At 36.9% G+C, this 20798-nt stretch overlaps 1 protein-coding gene across 1 annotated transcript; it reads left to right on the top strand.

Annotated features, from left to right (window-relative positions):
• Nucleotides 1-3459: 3459 nt before the first annotated feature.
• LOC105226088 (protein twist) lies at nt 3460-17312 on the top strand. The gene is made up of 4 exons (XM_049447299.1): nt 3460-3836; nt 6596-7263; nt 7336-7643; nt 16505-17312. Exons 2-4 carry the CDS (start codon nt 6944-6946, stop codon nt 16900-16902), a joined length of 1026 nt encoding a protein of 341 aa, XP_049303256.1. The 5' UTR covers nt 3460-3836; nt 6596-6943; the 3' UTR covers nt 16903-17312.
• Nucleotides 17313-20798: the final 3486 nt, after the last annotated feature.

Here is a 20798-nt window from a genome sequence, read left to right on the forward strand (position 1 = left end):
TTTTTGCTACCTTGAGAATACTTGGTCTAAAGCCGGAAGTCGCGAGCTGCTTGAGCCATACTTACATATATAAAATAATCGTATCCGGCCATTCCCAAGTGGATGGCACTCAAAGAACTTTCCTCACTTGCGTGAACTTCTACACATGGCTCAATCGTACGGCGAATATCGCAGTCGATGAGCTGTACGAGATATACGATGACATTGATATAATTCAGCGAATTGAGGCACAGCGGCTGCGCTGGCTAGGTCATGTTGTCCAAATGAATGAAAAAACTCCAGCTCTGAGAGTAAGTATATGTCGCAGTACATGCCGGGGAAGCAGAGGAAGAAGACGACTTCCACTTCGTTGGAAAATCCAGCTAGAGAAAGACCTTGGAATCTCCAATCAATGGATTTCTCCAAACGGAAAAAAGGAAGAACGACTGGCGTGCTTACTCGGCTATAACCGCGTAAGCGCTGTTTAAGACTACAAAGAGGAAGAAGATTTTTAACCAATTAAAAAAATAGATTTTTAAACAGTTGAACTTTTAAAGCAACTAAACAATATTATATTAATTTTTATTTATTATTATTAGTATCTTTTTATGCACATAATTTTATAATTTCTTCAAACACTTTTCTGTACTTTGACATACATAAGTATGTACATTGTATAAGCCATTCTTCATACGCGAGTACCTCCTTTACGCTTCGGGGGTAACGCTCATTATTTGCTTATTCAAAACTGCACTTCCAGTGACAAGGGTGTCAAAATATAATTCCTCATCCAATTGTTTAGCCACATTCAATGACATAATTTTTAAAACGCGCCAGCAATAAACGCAAATAAAGATGTGACCCATCAGGAAAAATTTTGCCAGTTTTTAATTTATTTCGAAAATATTCAAAATTTTGTATCATGACATAAAAATTATTTTATAAGTCAGTTATGATAAATTATTTAAAAATTTCTAAAAAAAATAACATATTTCGATTTTTTTCAATTTTGTATTTCCTTAAATATTTGAACCTCCATACATATATTAATGACGAAATACTCTCAACTAGTTTTACAAATACTAAAATTTCCTAGAAGTAATGAAGTGCTTTGTGTATGAAAGTCATCACCCTATAGATACGCTTATGAGGGTTAATTTTCGGCAGTCAGACATACATACAAACAAGTATTCGCATCTTTCGAATTGTTGTTGTTTGTGGCTAACATCGAACAAATTACATATTGTTCTTTTATCATTTCGATCGTTGCCGTTGTTGTTTTACGAGCAGTCTGTTATGATTGCATTGTCCTGCGGATCGGAATGATAAACAAATTATGTTTAAGCGAACTAACGAAAATTTGTGTGATGAGCAGCTGTGCAGCTGTATAAACAAATTAGTTCGAAGGCAAAAAAACGCACAATCCATACATACAAATTGTATTTTTTAAGGACTATTAAATAGCATGGATATAGTATGTACTTAGTATCGAAGATATTGGGTGTAGCCTAGAAACTAGTGGGTTAGAGAGGCATGAAAAATATTTAAAAAAAAGCTCGTTTTCCAGGAAAACATATTAGAAATTTGTAAATAATTTTTGATTACCTGCCCGATAATGGAAAATCGCGTATGTGAATAAAATGTCTTTTGTGAGAAGCAAGGGATATCTGTGAGCAAAAACTTTTGAAAAAGTGGCCGTGGCACCGCCCTCTAATAAATTTAATGTACATACTTACATACATATCTCCTAACCCAATAAAATTCCTATCGACAGTGTCAAAAACGGTGAAGTCGGAAGATAACTTTGCTCACCTTCCAAATAATGGTACTTTTCAAAACTACTAAATCACCAGAGACATTAAATCTTACCTTCGAGAAGGTATATAAGGGTTTTATGGAGGCCTGTGTGAAAATTTTACGATGGGTGTGGCCATTTTTTGGTATAATCCCAAATCTCGGCACCCAATCGACCAATTTTAGTACGTGATACTCTTCTCATATTCTTATATCACAGTCCAAAAATGTACGAAAACGGGCAACAACCACGCCTACTTTCCACATAACACAATTTTAAATTCCACTTGATTCTTTCAGATTTCCAGTACACAAATTATAGTAAAGCATTTAATATAACGGGATAAAACTTGACACGAATAATGCCTTTAGTGTATGCCACCTTATGAACAAAAATTGTTCAAAACCAACCAAAACTATTCGAGCCCCTAGGTGCCGAATATGTGGAGCCCAGCAACTATAGTTCAAATTTGACCAAAAATAACAGACAATGTGTGAGATGTAAAATGGAAATTCATGGAAAGTCATGTCTTGGCAATAGTAATTCTGTGTATCAAAAACGGGTTGAACGGGTCAATGCTACCCTGAGCCCTCTTATACCTAATATAAAGATTTTCGAACTTCCTGGTGACTTTATACTGGACATATCGTCCAATATGTGAGTTATTTCAATGAAAATTACAGAACATGTTTTACTCATAACAGTATATTTTTGTGCCTTAAATAGACATAATTGGGGGAAAAGTTGACCTAGCTCCCATATTTGTAACTATTACCAGGATTTTCGAACATCTGGCTAACTTTGATCCATATGATTGGTGTTTGTATGTGAGGGAGGTACCTTAATGAAACCCAGGGAACATTTTTTTGGTATAAGGGCATGATAATAATTAATAGACAAAATCGAGTCTCGATATTACGCCGACTTCCATAAACTTCATAATATGATTTTCTAGCAAACTACGCCGAATTTGTTGGTCAGTGTAAGAGTTATATAGTATATACTAGTATACATATGTATGTATAAAATTGCTTAGATTCTGATGATTCTCTGATTGACGTTTCACACTTGAAGGTATTTCTCTGGCTTTGATTCTTGCAAGTTGCAAGAGTATAAAATGTTTGATTGCGCTCGAACTTAGTCCGTCCTTACTTGTTTCTTTAGTTTTTGTTTACGCAAATATGGTAATTTCCTGCTTGTTATCTTGTCGTTAAATACCTTCGATAGACTTATATATTTTATTTATACCCACATGTCTAAGCATTTCATAGCGCCACCTGTCGTATTGAACTTTGACACCTTTCAAAAGTAAAAAAAGAAAAAAAAAAGCCATAGCATTCCTTCACTAAGCACACGATTCACTCTCCGATTGGCACAACGCTAAGCTCCGCCCAGTAAGTTCATTCCTTGAAGTTTGCCGCCATCATTGTCGAAATATAATTACATTCAACGCAACTTGCGGCCTTCACAGAACCACAACACACACGCACAAAGACATATGGGTTGATTTCGTTCATTATCACTGTTGGCAGCAAAACAATCTGGCAGCACAGTCACCACCCTGCAACAGGAAAAACAACCCCTCAAATGAACGGATATTGCTGCATGGTGGGACGGCAGAGAGGTTGCAATAAACATTCACTTAATTCAATTGTCAGGATATCGGTAACTGAACGGCCACTTTACACTGCCGCCAGGCATTCATTTGTTGTGCGATCTCGTGAACGGAAGTGGCGCGCGATTATGCGCCTAAAAGCGGTTCAAATATAATTTGGCGATGGTCAGACCCGACGGGATATAAATTTGCATTTTAAGTTGAAAAAAGACGAAACAAAAGTAAAAATAAAATGGATTATTCGTAATTCCTCATTCACCGCTTGAATTCAATGGTTTTTAATATAAAGTGGTGTTAAGTGTTTAATTGCAAATATGCAAATATTATTATTATGAAATTATAAACAAAGAGCGCGCCAAATAACGTATAATATACAAAACAAATCAACCCAACAGAAAATACAAATAAATTGTGCATAAAAATGAAAGGCTGTGGCAACTGAGCAAGGTAATCTTAAAGTAAAAATGTAGGAAAATTAAAAATAATATGAAAGTGCGCATAAACGCTTCATTTACATACTTATAATCGATCAGTTTACACCTCTGATTGTTAAAAGAATATAAGAATCTAGAAAATATTGACGCTCACGAAAAAAAAATTGAAAAAAATGTTTGATATATTAAGTATCTTAAAAATTCTTCCATTGCTGCAGTGACTCCGGTCTTCTAAATGGAACCAAAAAATAAAAATGCTCGTTTAACTAGAATTTATTCTCCGTAAAAAGGCCTACGATTAAAAAAGATAAAAAACTAAGAAAAGGACGGCGTTAGAAAAATAGATTTTACCGCAAATTTTGCATCTTCCTTTTTGGCCTGCGTGTGTTCAAAAATCGGTAGTAAATCTTAAATCGATGGTAACATTTTTTGAACTTGTTTAATAGTCGTATATACCATATATGCTTTGCATTAGATGGTGTTATCGCGTTAGCAGCAGACCCAAATTATTAGAATCTTTTGTCCTGCTTTTGTTTAAATTTTTTACTTGTGTCAACATCTAGCGATATTTAAGAGTTTCTTTTCGAAAGTTTATAAACTCTTGGTTAAAATACTTTCTTTCCTTGCCCTAGAGTACTAGCCTTAACTAAAATACTTATAATACTAACGGTTGATTCAAGTGGAGGTACTTTTTTCAATAGCCTTTTTTTGACAAATCACACCTGAGTCGTGCCAAGCTGTTTTTTTGTTCAATATTGTTTGGCATTACATTACGGAAAGATTTACGCCTGAACAATGTTTACAAATCGTTCAACTTTATTACGAAAATTCACGTTCTATAAAGATTGTGTTTCACGCGATTTGTTCAACGTATGATCAACATAATCGCCCTATTGAGCTTACTATTCGCAACACCATTATCCATCTTGGGACCCATCATTCATTATTGGGGAATACTCGACCGAATAGACATCGTCCAGCACGCAGTAAAGAAAATATAACAGCCGTAGCTGAGAGAAAATCGTGGAGAGACGATTTGGCGACTTGACGTATTTTACGTCGAGATCTTAAATTGAAAGTGTCAAAATATAGTTTGTGCAAGAACTGAAACCGCTCGACCTTCCTAAGCGGCATTGCTTCGCTTTATGGGCTCTTAAAAAGTTCCAAGAAGATCCGACGTTTTCGAGCCAAATTTTTTTCAGCGATGAGACCTATTTCTCGCTCAATGGGTTTGTAAAAAAGCAAAATTGCCGTATTTGGGACGAAGAGCAACCTGAAGAGATTGAAGTGCTGTCATTTCATCCGGAAGAAACAACAGTTTGGTGTGGTTTATGGGCCGGTGGAATCATCGGTCCATATTTTTTTAAAAATGACTCTGGTCAGAACGTTTCCGTCAATGGCGACTGTTATCGCGCCATGATAACCGACTATTTGATGCCCGAAATTGAAGCTCGTGATCTTGGCGACATTTGGTTTCAACAAGATGGGGCCACTTTCCTTCACAATTAATGGATTTATAGAGAGGACACTTTAGTGAGCAGAAACTTTTTAGGCCGGTCGATTGGGCACCAATATTGTGTGATATCACATCGTTAGATTTTCTCCTGTGGGGATCTATAATTTCTAAAGTCTATGTGGACAATACCGCTTCGATTCAGGTCTTGAAGCAAAACATCACTTGTGTCATTCGCCAGTTACCAGTCGAATTATTCGAACGAGTCATCGAAAATTGGACTTAACAGACCGACCATCTTAGACGGGACCGCGGCTAATATTTGAAAGAGATAATTAAAAAAAAAAAAATGTTCTTTTGAATGTTAATAATCATTCCCCATTAAATTTGAAGTGTCTGTGTTTTTTCTTTAAAAAGTAAGGAACTTCGAAATAGATCACCCTTTATGAAAGCTGCGTGACATTTCATATTATCGTTCTCAAGTTATTAGATAGGAAGTTGCGCTATTTTCGCTTTTCTGGTTTACAATAAAAAAAGCGGAACTTCATGTTTTAATAAAACTTTGTTTCCTGTTAGGGAAAAATATTACCCCATATTCAATGGTTAACAACAATGGCATTCCAAAGAAACACGTAGAAAATATCATCACATATTTTTTTTACAAATGAAAAAGAGAATGATGAGTTCTTTCCATATCGATTAATTATGTTACATAGCCGTTCAAATGTCCATCTGCGACTGATCGAATGCATTAATAAAATTATAAAACCAAGTATATGGCGATAAAAAAAATGTTCTTTCAACAAGGCAACGCTTTGACTCATTGAGCTTGGGATACAATTCATAAATTGAAAGAATTGTGTTTTGAACTAGTCTCCCATCTATTATATTGACTAGATTTGGCGCTTCGCAATTACTTTCTCTTTCCCAGACTCGTTGGAAAGCGATTTCACACAAAATTCGAATAGGTATCGAAATGTTGGAAGACCGTTACTTACTCTAGATGAAGATTATGTCGAAGAATAAAGCCATGTTTTATTTCGAAAAGTTCTTTCATTGTTAAGCCAAACGCTTCTCATCTAGTACTCCCACCACATTTTCTATATACGCGCAATAACTACATAAGTGATAATAATATGTAAAGCAAAATGTTTTTGATAACCAAACTCATGTAAAACATTTTTATTACAATAGATAAGCCAAAATCAATAACCTCAAATATCGCTACTTAAAATGTCATCATAAATTAATGATAAACCATCGAATAAGAGTCCGAACAAACATCATCAGATAATAATCATATTTATATCTTTACATAGAACGCTTTCCTCGCTAATTGATAAGGAAATCAAACTCACCGAACGTGGTCGATAGAGCCGTGGAGTAGAGGGGTGGTAACAACAACATTGATACCAATGATAAACAAACTAATTGTTATCTAACAAAAAATCTACAAACAATAGACGACAACAGCTGTGTGCTTCCGAAGAACACTTGTTCGGGTGTAAAGCGCACGTGTAGGACACGCGGCCCGTCGTCAATACGAGTACAAGTCATATCGTTTTGTGACGAAAGTCATAAGTCAAATACGAGTACTGAAATCGGAAGCAACGCGTGCGCGCACTTAGAAAGCAGACTTTTTGAAAGGAAAATGCGAAAACTATTAAATGCCAATTATTCAATTAAATAATTGTGTTTACGAACGATTGGACGAGTCAACAAGTGAAGGGAATTACATTAACAACAACAATATTAATACACGTCAGTCCGCACCTTTGACCAATATTACCGCAAAAATGTTCTCCCTCGACAATTTCGATCTGGAAGCGACAATGGCGCGACACTTTTTCGAAGGCTCACAGGCGACGAATGGTTCCAGCTCCAGTTCGGAATTCTTCTTCGGCGATGATGATAATAGCTCGGAGAGTGATGAAGATGATGCGTATAGCAGTGGCTTCAATAGTGATCAAGAAAACAATGAAAAGAGGTGGGTTACATGCAGTTACGATAGCTGTTCGTTTTAGTTCTGATATCAATGATTTCTCTCTTTCCGAATTAGTCGCTTGCACAAGACGCGCCGCTTGAAGTGTGCCTCGCAAATGGCTCAACAGCGACAAGCGGCCAATTTGCGTGAACGTCGTCGCATGCAGAGCATCAATGAGGCATTTGAGGGTCTACGTTCACATATTCCCACTTTGCCGTATGAGAAACGTTTGAGTAAAGTGGATACACTGAAGTTGGCCATCAGCTATATAACTTTTCTGAGTGAGATGGTGAAAAAGGATAAAAATGGCAATGAACCGGGTTTGAGTTTGCAGCGCAACTATCAGAAGGAGCCGCCGAAGAAGATCATCTTAAAAGATAGAAGTGAGTAATGAAATTGTGTAGTAATATTTCTTACAACTTTGGTTTAGCGTTTAGATGAAATTAGACGAAATTTTAAATTTGACAAATCTCGGAGTGCTTGCTTGGCTTATTTACGAGAAGTGTTCAAAAAATAACCGGAATTTTCTTTTTTTTTGGGGAAAAAATATTCATTTGTCTGCATTAATGCTGTCGCTTTCAAAATAGTTCTTATTCGAAATTATGCAATTAAGCCAGCGCTTCTCCCAATCGTAGAAACACTTCTCAAACTCAAACAAGGTCAACGAGGCCTCAAATGTGGGATACGAGGAGAAAAAGCTCCTCATTTTTAGAAATAGGAAAAAGTCATACCAATATGGCGGTTGGGACATCGGTAGTGTATTGCTTTTGCTCATGAATTCGCGAAACAGTAACGAAGTGTGAGCTTTTGACAAACGAAAATCGCTAAGCTTACAAAAACTCGTCAAATATCCACATAATAAAAAATTTTGACAATTAGACTATCCTAACCCGAAATTTTAAAACTCCTGTTGTTTTCTAGACATATCTCGTGTATGGTATATGGCCGTCATAGCCGAGTGATTTGAGAGTAGATTCGATTAGATTCAATTTTAAGGATTGTCCTGCCACCTGTGGTCTATTTTGTCCTCTCCTGTTATCATAACACTTCGTTTGACCCAGTCAAATCAAAGAGGCTTAGTAAAGCTCGTGGGTTAATAGTTGCAATGTGTTCTCTCACCGGAACGAACTGTCCAATAACCTGACTTCATCTACTTGCAATTGCGAGGCAGTTCAGGCTCTAGTGTCTCTGCTCTTTGTTCGCAAAAGCGACACTGATCCATGGAACAGAACTCAAACTGCAGATGACACCGCAGATTACAGTGACCTGTATAAAATCCCTCAAGCTGGCTAAATTTTTGTTTTGTGAAGGATGATTAGTTTCTTGAACCGCTTTGTATCGTATTCTCCCAGAAACAATCTCACCTGTCGAAACCAGTCTTTTCTAAAAAAAAACACGAGTTTTGGTCGCGATCTGATAGTTTGGAGCTTTCTTCGATTTTTTCCTCATAAGCATGGTTGGCATTATTTTCACAGATGTGAATAAAAATCTTTAAGAGATCGGTTTGCCACTCTTTTACAAAAAAAAACTTAAGGTTTGGTCGAGATCTGATAGTTTGGAGATTTCTTCTCTTCTTATCTCATAAGAGTGGTTGGCTATCTTTGTCGTTCACTTCTAGTGAGCAACGACGTAACTTTTCTAATGCTTTTTGAGCTATCACGTGACGTTGTGGAGCATTCCAAAATTCTCGAAGGTTAATAACCTGTATACATATGTATATAATGTATGTATCTACCAGTTGTACTTCACTTGTAAAAATCATATAAATTTGAACTGTCCATTGAAATATTCGCCGACTCAATTGAACTAATTATTACTCATAAGCAGATCGTGCACGCGATGCTAATGTTATACAATCATGGTTTTTGACACATGAACATCAATCAAATTGGTCAAACGTTTAGGCCCACAACTAAAACCACGGGGTGAGAGTATATAATACATATCGTATAATAATAATTTGCCTTAAATTTCGTATTTTTCACAAAAAAAATTGTGAACGATTTAATATTTTTGGCCGATTGAACAGATGAAATAAATTGACGACTCATAGCTCGAACCGTGTGTTACCGCGAATTTATGCCGCAAGCTGCACACTCAAACGAAGATCCTTTGAGCGCGGACACCAGCTTGAACTCGATGTAATACACCGCAGCGCTAATGCGATCGGGTGGTGGCAAACTTTTTGCGTGCACAGTCTATATTAGTAACTGCTTACAGCAGCCACAATAAGCTGCTAAGTGTGACTAATTAGAATTTTCACACTTTTCTCATGAAATCCTTCAAAAAAAAAAGGTGCTCGGCTAAGTTGAAAGGGGAAGCGGAAGTATCGATCATTCAGTGCCATCCAATGCGAATTTCATAAATTGCTGACGTTACTCTTAGTTTTTCATGTGTTTGCATGCTGCACGTGGTTTTTGTGGCAATACCCTATACCCTACTCCTTCTTCCTTTCCCTTTCCCTTCTGCTGACGCTAATAAAACCATCTTTAGTTACGGTTTTTGGTTAATAATTCTTCTATTCAAATTGAATGAGGTGGCAGCGCATGCAAAAAAGGGGGTAGGCAGCAACGGTATACATATACATATGTACGAGTATATTTATATAAATTTGGATGAATATAAAATGCGTTCTGCAAGAGATGCATCGTTTATGCGGCACACATTTATGTTTATTAGCCCTTATTTTTTTTTGCTGAAAGGGTGCAAGTAGTAACAGCAAAAACGTTTAAAGTTTGTTTGACGCTTCAAAAATTTTTTTATTACATAATTTTGAGTATTTTTTTTTAAGTTTGTCAAAACAAATAAATTTTAATTTTACTAGAAAGCATGTGTTTTTTTAGTTCCTATTTTTCAACATATGAAGATCACTTTAGAGATTGAGTTATTGGAACCGGTTTTCGTTTTTTTTGTTAATTTTGAACTGATGTGCTCGTTTGTGGATATTTAAGTATTTAGTACATAATTTATTTGTAAATAAAATGTTGATTTATATTGTTTTGAAACTTCTTCATTGTATTTGGCTTTATAACCTCTAAGTGTGGTCTCCTTCTACTCGCGTAAAGATGTTGGGTTAACTGAAATAGAATTTTATTAAAATTTTTATGAATGTATGACAATTATCGTAGACAAGTCCGTTTTAGGGTGCCCGCAGACTGGACGCTTAACGCTTCGCTCGGCCTTGATCGTCCACTGTGCGAGCACCTGTAAGAATAGAAAGAAAGTTTAAATGAACTAGGCTCATTGCGTGTCCGTTAGGGCAGAAAAGGCGATGGCGCCGTTAAAGCTTGAAAATAATGAATTTCTCTTTCAGTTCTTTCGATTATAATGGGGTACAATTAAAGAAAAAATTAAAATTATTTAAAAGATATGTTTAAACAAAAATCTAAATAGGAAAAAATTAGCATTTATTAAATTTTTTTGATGAAACTCTCCCATGCCTTGAATCTGAGAAAACATAAATGCCGCGACAAACAGCACTAAAGTATCGAAGTACTTACTGGTGTACAGTGGTTTTATTGCTCTAGACATAAGATCAATTTTGGATCATAGATCTCCGTGCTTCGCTAGATAAAAATTGTTTGAAAAGTTGAGTGAACAATTTTCAGCAAATTACTATATTCTGGTCATTGATATTATCCAACCACAGGTTCGTATGCAGGAAGGTTTTACAAGAGTGAAATTAAAAGAACTCAAAAGGCGGTGCTGTCGGTTTTATCAGCATCATACCTAGATATGTAAGTAATTTAAGGTTCTAAACAGAACAGATTTGAGTAAGAATTACTCGAGCTTCCCAGACAGGTTTTACTCTTCGAAAATCTTTAAGATTTTAACCCCATTGCGGGTTTCAAACACAGTGGTTTTATTGCCTTAGATATAAGACCGATTTTGGATAAATTCATGAAACTGTCTATGGTTTTGTAAGATTTTCTCTCGAAACAGTTATATTTATAATGTTGGCTTTGTTTTGAAAAATTAGGATATATTTAAGTGAAAAGAAAGAAAAATGTCTAAAACACGTGTTATCCTTCAATAAACACGCCTTTTATGAGCTTTTCTTTTATACAAGTGGTTATATCTTTTTAATGACCATCAGTAATCTGCCGTCACATGACGATCTCAACAACCTTGATACGATTCTTTCATCACTTTAATATTCTGGTTGAACTGCTCTTTCTGTTTCTCACTATAATTTTCAAAATCATCCAAAAATTTATCCAGCTGTTTGCGGAGATAGTTTAAGTTCATACACAAATTTGTTTCTAGAGTCTGAGAGTTTATTTTGCTCAATTTCTTCATAATTTGGTACTTTATGGTTACCTAGGAAATTTTCGACTATGAACATAAAACATTTCCACGATTCGCTTTCCAGAACAGTCAAGCCATTGATAAAATTTCTATCTTTAGTAATTGATGTACCAAATATTCCACCATTCAGCTTTTCTATATTGAGTTCGGAAATTTTTACTTTTATTAATTTCTGCATCAGTTGAAAGTTGTCCTTTAAGAAAAGCTTTAATAACGTTGCAATAAACAATAGCGTATAAACAAGTACATGCTACAACAAAAATAATGTAACAACAGATAAGAGGAAACATGCAATGAAAATATAGCAAAAAGCGGAGAAATGGAGAAAATCAACATAATCATACCGTGAGAAATCCGTTTTGCGCCAACAGATGGCAATACTTCAATAGACCATACCATACGTATTGTAAATATAACTACGTCTGTGTATATATGTACATACATACGCATGTAGATACTGTAGTTTTGTAAGTATGTTCGAAAAAGTTGAATGATTTGGTGCAAAGCACTAAAGATACGAACAGCTAATAAACGCCGTTGAAGATGGGTGTACAAAGTGGTGTCGGTAAAACAGTGGATGTGGGTGGTTGAAAGGAGGAGTAAATTTATTTTCCATGTTTGAGGCTTTTTAAAAGCTTGTAGTGCTAATTTTTAGATGGAATGATAAAATGTAGAAATTGTCATAGAGTCGATAAAACTTTATTTATAGCCAACCCGACAGTTTAATAAAAAAATTACACTGATAATTTATATACATATATATAGGGTCTCCGACGTTTTCTTCTAGCTTTAAAAACTTAATATACTCTGTTCAGGTAATCCTCTTGCTCTGCTTCCCCCGTCGGGTACTTCAGAGCTCGAGTGCTTTCATCCATACGGACGGCATGACCTAGCCAGCGCAGCCGCTATCTTTTAATTCGCTGAACTATGTCAATGTCGTCGTATATCTCATACAGCTCATCGGACCATAAATCTTCCGCAGAATCTTTCTTTCGAAAACTCGTAACGTCGACTCATCATGTCTCATCGGTAATTATAATGTTCTCCATGTCCAAAGCAGATATCTGTTTACAGTATTCTTTTTGAAAAAAAATTCAGTTTTGTAGGGACGAGTCGAACAAGACCGCGTTTTATACCCAAAATATCCACCCAAATCATTCGAACGGATACGAGAGAGGTGTCGAGCTCTCTTGCCATCTCTCTAACACTTGCCTGACGATTTTCAAGCATCATATCCTTCACCTTTTTAATATTTTCATCAGTTGAAGAGGTCGAAGGTCGTTCAGAACGAGGTATTTCTTTAACGAACTCTCGATCGTCTTTGAACGCTTTTTTCCACTCGTGGGCTTGTGTTTTTGATAAAACTGAATCACTGTAAACCTTTTCTAACATTTGCAATGATTCCGTACACAAAATTTGGTATAAATACAAAATTTGAGACAAATTCTTTGTTAAATTTCCGGCTGCTTTTTTGTCCCAATATATATGGTTTCGAAGGAATAATTATTTGATTGAAAAGTTTTTAGAAATCATTGGTATCGGACCGCAGATTTAGCGGTGAAACAAACTGATTGATCAAAAAGAATTCGACAATCGGGTCTACGTAACCGAAACGGACCTGGTCTTTTTAGCCGCCAAGGATTGTGAACTCGACAACATTCCTAAAAATTACTTCAGAGATACATTAACAAAGGAGTTGCTCCATCATTTATCTATCGTGAACGGTAGATCCTTCTCAAATAAAGATAGACTCATCCAATCCTCTACCCCAAAAACGCCGTTATACATATTTAATTAACTGTCCGTATTAAGCGCACGCCCTGCGCATTTTCACACCAACAGGCAACAAATAAGCACCGAAAATAAGAGTAAACCCAACAGACACATTACAAAGAAACTGATACCAATGTAAATAATGAAGTGAATGCTGCATTTTGTTAAGTGAAAACACTTGAAAAACACCATTCGTGCACTTCAAGTACGATGTCTGGGAAACAGCGCAGCTTGACCTCACCCTTCGACCGCCCACACAAAATATCTATGAAAGCGCATCGCTTACCGCCGCAACAAATTGTACGAAACTTAAGTTGTTTGGCAGGAAGCTGGTGGCACACAGCGTAACGCCCTTCAAGTCAGTCCATAAACCAGTGAGAACAAGCACATCCTTGCGCAAAGCCTTGATACTTTCTACCCTCGTTGCTGCAACACGCGCTGATTGGCAGCTTATGCTCAGCGGCGCTTGTTGTTGTTACAACTGCCGAAAATCCGAACATGCAACACTGTGCAGACACACTGAGGATTATTCGAATAAAAAAACAAAAACAAAGTGCCAAAAGGCAATCAGCATCCGAGTTTTTAACGTTTTGCGCAAACACACACACACACATGCAGACACTCTTATTTGCCAAACAATAACAAAAATCGAGAGCAAAGCGGCAAGAATTTGCGGAAGCATAATTGTGGCACAGCATGCAGCTGCAATAACAAACAGGACGACAAACAGCAAGCATGAGTACGAAGGCAGAGATTATGCGCCGTCGACATCTTCGTGCTTACCTTTGCTCATCGTCCCTCTAATGGGGTTGTAATGTTGCTGCTAATGGATTCTTGATTACCAGTGCAGCAAGCCGGCAGACGGCTGGGGTTCGTGTACACATGATGCGAGGCAAGCGACGAAAGGATTCTGCAATGATTTATGTTGTTGTTGTTTTCGTTTTCGTTGTAATTGCATTTGTTGGCATTTTAATTGTTTGGGCGTTAAAATTGTTGACACTTTCATTGAAGCACTGAGCTAAGCTCTTTATTTGAGCCGAGACGAGCACGATGTAGATACAGTTACGTGTCCACTTAGAAAATATAAGATTATATTTTTGGAATAATCTGCCATTCATGGATTTTTTAATAATCTAATCATAGTTTTTATTTACTAGAGAAAACACATTTTTGTATCCACATACAATATAAGGGGAGGGTTTGAAGGTTAAGATGATGCCACTCTGACGGTCTAATGAATTTAAAAACCTGAGCTTTGGGTTGCATTGAAACTATGATAAACTTCAGAAATAAACAAGTAAGGAAGGGCTAAGTTCGGGTGTAACAGAACATTTCATTATCTTACGACTTACCAGTACCAAGGCCAGGGTAATACCTTCAGGTGTATGAGGTTTGTCATATGGGGGCAAGTTTTCACTAAATTTTTGCCGATATATGTATGTATGTATGTGGTATGAAGTCAACTGGAAGTTCAAAGATTTTTCTGCTAGGTAAATGGGGCTAAACTTCAAGACCGGAGCATACTCTTGTCGAACCCTCAGAGGTGATCTAGTAACCTATGCCCAGAGCATATTAAAATTATAGAGAGAACACTTCTCCAGCCTGCTGAATGGCAGTGAAAGCATAACGCCATGAAAAGGCGAACCCGATTCCCAAATGGACGATGAAGCAGACGTTCCATTGCCCGACCATGAAGAAGTTCGATGGGTCGCCGGCCGAGCTATTTAAACACGGCGGCGAAGAACTGATAAGTAGCACGCATCAGATTCTTTGCAAAATATGGTCGGACGTAAGTATGCCCAACGATTGGAAGTTGCATCACGACAACAACCCGGCTCATACCGCCTTTCTTGTGAACAGCTACCTAACCTAGGACGGCATCCCAACGATTCCGCAGCCGCCCTACAGCCCAGATGTGTCTCCTAAGTATCGCTCACAAGGCTATTCCGTAGCGTATTCCGTGAAAGATTAAAGCCCACCGTCAACAAACTGATTGGACCTTATCAGTGTGGCTTTAGACCTCAAATTTCAACAATCGACTCAGTCCTATTACTTTCCGGACAAACCCTGTATAGGCGTACTATTTTTAGAAAAGTATTCTCTACGAATTTCTTTAATATATCTCACACATTGACCGATATTTTCAATAAAAAGCTCGCAATTGGAACCTTGATCCATATTCGGTATCTGGAGGCTTGAATAGTTTTGGTCTGATTTGGACAATTTGGGTCATAAGCTGTCCTACATTAAACGAACAATACGAACAGGCGTGATCGTAGTCCGATTTCACTCAATTTGAGGTTGAGGTTTTGCTTTGAGATAAGGATTTTCATCGAAATGTGGGCGGTGCCACGTCCATCATTCAATTTTTATCCCTTAAAGTTCTCTTGAAATATCTTAAGTGTAAAATATAATGTTATTTAGTTATTGATTTATCTTTTATTAGTTTTTCTTTTAGTAGATCTTAACAGTATGGGGAGTGGGCAGTATTATCATCCATGTTCACATTGTCGGAAGAAGTTCTTAGAATATTTATTTACTCTGTGCGAATTTGGTTGTTGTAGCTTTAGTTGTTTGGAAGATAAGTATGTAAATTAAACCTTTCAGAGGGCGAGGCCACACCCATTTTTTGAAAAGTTTTAGCCCATGAGTGTTTCTTCTACTGCGATCCTCTGTGCAAACCCGTGTACAAAATTTCAGATCGATATCTCAAAAACTATGTATATACATATTCCATTGTCTTCGTGGTTTCCTTCTATGTCTTAAAAACTTTTTGGCAAAAGGGATATACCTGTACAAAATACAAATCAATGCGCCACAATATTTCTCATAGAATGTGTCTGAAACGAATTTGATTGCGACTATCCTTCGGAAAATTTTATTAGGGTTAGACAAACCCTTCATGTCATCGGCAAAAAGTCGAAAGACAGAAGGATAAACTGAGGGTGCTTTTAAATTTAATTTCACCCATTTGTAGAATATTTATAAGACTTCTTAAAATTACTATTATTTCATAGAATGGCAATTGTTAAGATTATTCTGTAAATTTCACACACTTTATAGCAATCTCTCTTCTATGTGTGAAGTTTCTTTTTTAACGTTAAAATATTTATCCATACATCCCTGCAATACACGCACTACATAAAATTGTCTACCTTTACAGGCGGCGGTATTGCTCACTCGCTTTCCTGGTATCGCAAGGGTGACCGCTATCCGGGCAGTAAACTCTATGCACGCACCTGGACACCAGAAGATCCGCGTGCACCCACACACAGTTCACATCACCACCACAATCACAATGGTGTACACCAGTCATTGGGGCAGATGCCTTTACAACAGCAACATCAAATAACAACAACAGCACAACAATTTCACAATCACAATCAGAATAGCAATCAAAGCGACGACTCAACCAGTGGCTACAGCAATTTAGGTGAAGGCAGCAGCACTGGTGGAGGCAGCACGTCAACGGAGGGATATTGCGGTGGCGGTGCCGATGGCATTGGAGCGCCAAAATTGCAAAGCGGTGGTGTCAATGGTGTGCACCAAAATGGCATCTAAACGCAATAATGACGGATCAATTTGAGAGTGCAATTAAAAAGAAGGAAGTGAGAATGCTGAACTGATTTCTGACAACGATGCTAGTCAAGAGTGTGTTAGTAGTTATTGCGATAAATATGTAAAAATATTATACAAATATTAAGTAAAAGTTCTTCTTCGACGTCAAGGCAAACACCAAGCTTCTGCTGTGAAATCCTCGCGAACACTTTAACATAACCTCTACAAGTCATGATGATAAGTCATATTTACTTATTTACTAACTAAAACAAGTTCTTCTGTGGTATAATAATTTTAAGTTATTATTTATTTAATTAGAATAACTATTATTAAGTCTAAAACTCAACCTATCCCTTTAGAAAGATTCAGAAAAGAGTGTTCTAAGTCAATACAAGTTCCAAAACTATCGGAAATACGTGTTTATCTATTTATGGAGATTCTGTAAGTAAAAAGAAAGTGATAAAGTGAAAACTTTGTGGACAAACTGATAGTTGAAGACTTGCAACACTCGGCGTGTTCCAGGAAAAAGAACATGTTGCAAGTTTTGTGCAGCGAAGCCGTCTCTAGACACCACAAAGAATTAACTGGTAAGCCATTTTGATAGTGTTTCGACAAATTTTGACATGGACTCCAGAAAAAATTTCATATTTATTTTAAGAATATTTGACAAGACCTCTCTAGCGCTGAGAATGACATTGTGGCCAAAGTTCAAAATGTAAATTGTACTTCACGCGGTTGGAACTGATGCCGCTATGTCTGAACAACATCAAAAGTTCCGTCTGGATCGGGAAGGAACTCTCCGAACCGTTCGACGCCAAGCGAGGTTTCAAACAAGAAGTGTAACTTCTTCAATCTATTGCTGGAGAAAATAATACAAGCTACAGAGGTTAATAGAGAAGGTACGATCTGCTATAAGAGTGTACTGTTGCTGTCGTATGCCGATTATATTGATATCATCGGACTCAACAACCGCGCCGTTAGTACTGCATGGACCTGGTTATGAGCGAGGACAAGACGAAATATCTCCTGTCATCAAATAAACAGTCATCGCATTAGCGACTTGGTTCACACGTCACTGTTGACCGTCATAGCTTTGAAGTCGGAAATAATTTCATCTTCCTTGGAACCAGCATCAACCCCAACAACAATATCAGCCTTGAAGTCGAACAGAGAATCGCTCTTTCCAACAGGTGCCACTTCGAACTGAGTAGGCAATTGAGAAGTAAAGTCCTCTCTCGACGAACAAAAACAAAACTCTATAAGTCACCCGTTATTCCCGTCCTGTTATATTTGCGTGTTTTGGAGAGAAAGGTTCTGCGGAAGATTTATGGCCCTTTGCGAATCTTCAGCGAATAAGGAGACAACAGCTGCGCTGGATATGTCATGTTGTCCAGATGGGGAGTACACTCCAGTTTTGAAAGTTTGCGATTCAGTATACGCCGTTCGAAAAAGAGGAAGAATGAGAACTCCGCTCAGTTGGAGGAATCAGGTGGAGTAGGATCTGGCTGTACTTGGTGTCTCGAATTGGTGTCAAATAGCGACGGGAGCACTACTGTATACACGGCTATAACCGCGAAAGCGGTGTCTACGTCAGTAAAGAAGAAGTAGAAACTTTGCTAAATCGAAGTAAGGAAATATCTGCTCTAATACTTCCTAGTTGGAGATTCCGAAGCGCTCAACTAACTATTAAAACACATAATTTCTACTTGCTGCAACATGTCACCCATTCCCTTACCTTCGTTCTTTCGTATATATTTTAATGACATGTTGCCCCGCTGAGCGTATAATTATGATTCCCTTTACGTAACAAAAAAAAAATTATTGGCCTCCAGCCACTAAACGCACGCAAACCTCTACCCGATATACAAAGTATTACAATAACGATTGGTAAAACAACAAAAATATTAGAAGTAAAAAAAAAGACTAACAGGTAACCTTTGTTTTTGTAGTGATAATTGTTGCACTTGTGCACATGTCAACTAGGGTTAAAAATACACTTTGTTACATTCCCTCTTTCCAACCACCAACGCCACCTCTTCCCACCTCCCTTACCACATTATAATACATACATACACATAGGTTTGTAGAGATGTGTTCGAATGTTAGCCGCCACAAATATTTCTTATCGCCTGCCGAACTAACAAATTTATTGAACACCTGGATTCATCATCCCTCTATGCAAGTATGACCGTTTATGGCAGAGAGGGAGTAGAAAATTGCGTTTTTTAAACGATTTTTATATGTTTGTGTGTGTATGTATTTATTATATAATAAAATATAATATGTGCTATATTGGAATATAATGACCGTTTGCAGCGCTGGTTGGGTGAAATGGTGCGACTAATTATTTCCGGTCTGCTGAAAATTATTAATGTTCGTATTATTTTTCATTCGAAAAAATTTATTATGAAATTAGCGATTATTCGAAAGAAATCTTTAAACATTCAAGACACAAAGTAAGGGATTTATAGAATTTAGAGAAGGATACAGAGAGCTTTAAGTTCTCTAAGTGTTTGGTGTAGCGTGGAAATATGGAAACAAGCTTATGAGGAAGCTTTGACTTGGCAGACATGAACTCGATGACTGTTAATGATGATCGATCAGTTTGTATAGCAGCCATATGCTATAGTGGTTCGATCTGAAGAATTTGTTTGAAAATTATACAATTGCCTTAAATACAATAACAATCAGCAGCTAAGTACTACTGCGGGCAAAAAATAGAAAGACTTTTTAATTTAATTTAATTTGTGCGAAACCCATTCTTTCCATTTCTGGCTTGGTATAACTCTCAGTTACATTTGTTGAAAATACCAAATCAAAATAAGCCTTAACGTTTAGTATAGGCTTGCTTTTCTGAAGTACATAAAATGCATTAGGCGATTTTTACGATGAGTGAAATTATACAACAAAAAAGTTATATTAAATTTTATTTGCGGAATCAAATTTCTGGTGCCGAAACGTTCAGAATGTTCAAAGAGGGTGGAGAAGGGGTTGACGACGTACCACGCCCAATAGTAAAGGAATTGGTGCTTAGGAGTTAACGATCAACAGTCAGATATCTTAGTGGCATCGTTGAAATATCGAAGGATCAGTGAAAACTATTTTGAAAAATCATTAGGGCCTATGAAAAATGAAAGCACGATTGGTTTCAAAATCACAAAATTTTTTCGAAAAACAGTGTCGCTTTAACGTCTGTGAAACAAAGCTTTCCGACTACCAGGATGTCATGAAATGTATTATTACTGGCAATGAGTCTTGGATTCATGCTTACGAACCGAAAACGAAGATCAATCGGCCAAATATTGTGGCAAAGGTGAGACGAAGCCGAAAAAACAATATCGTTTGTTCGATTATCCAGTCTTGGCATCGTCGGAGCAAACTTTCCACTAACTTCTGGCTCATTCTTTGTGGGATTCGAACTCAGTCTTCTAGATACCAAAGCAAATTTATTAAGCGTTTTTGAATTTATTCTTAGCAGTTTGCTTCTTAATATCGCTCTATAAATTTTCAATAGAATTTGCATCGAGACTTTGCGCTGGCGAGCTTTTGACGTCCTAAGCTTTCTGTAGTGAGTCAATTGTTTTTTTTTTTTAACTGCGTACTTTGGATCAGGATCAAAGGAACAGCTCCTCCAACAATTTTGGCGATCTGAGATGGAATTTTGTCTTTTTTATACACATAGACTAAAATTGACCTTTTTCCAGAGAAGAATGCAAATTTCTACCCATTTTTTAAAGAGCTATTGTTGATTGAAAAAAATTATTTTTTTCAGGACTGACAATTAATAATGAATATTTGTGCAAAAAGCCAAATGTATGCCATTTCTTTGTACAATCTAATTTCGTTAGAGTGCGATTATAAGGAGTAACAACAAAAAATAAGCATGATAACGGCATTAG

This window comes from Bactrocera dorsalis, chromosome 2 (genome assembly GCF_023373825.1).
Source record: "Bactrocera dorsalis isolate Fly_Bdor chromosome 2, ASM2337382v1, whole genome shotgun sequence".
NCBI lineage: Eukaryota > Metazoa > Arthropoda > Insecta > Diptera > Tephritidae > Bactrocera > Bactrocera dorsalis.

Coding starts and splice junctions, on each gene's coding strand:
- LOC105226088 (XM_049447299.1), top strand. CDS start 6,944: ATGCCAATTATTCAATTAAATAATTGTGTTTACGAACGATTGGACGAG. Junction 7,264..7,335: donor CAAGAAAACAATGAAAAGAG/GTGGGTTACATG, acceptor TTTCCGAATTAG/TCGCTTGCACAAGACGCGCC. Junction 7,644..16,504: donor GATCATCTTAAAAGATAGAA/GTGAGTAATGAA, acceptor CTACCTTTACAG/GCGGCGGTATTGCTCACTCG.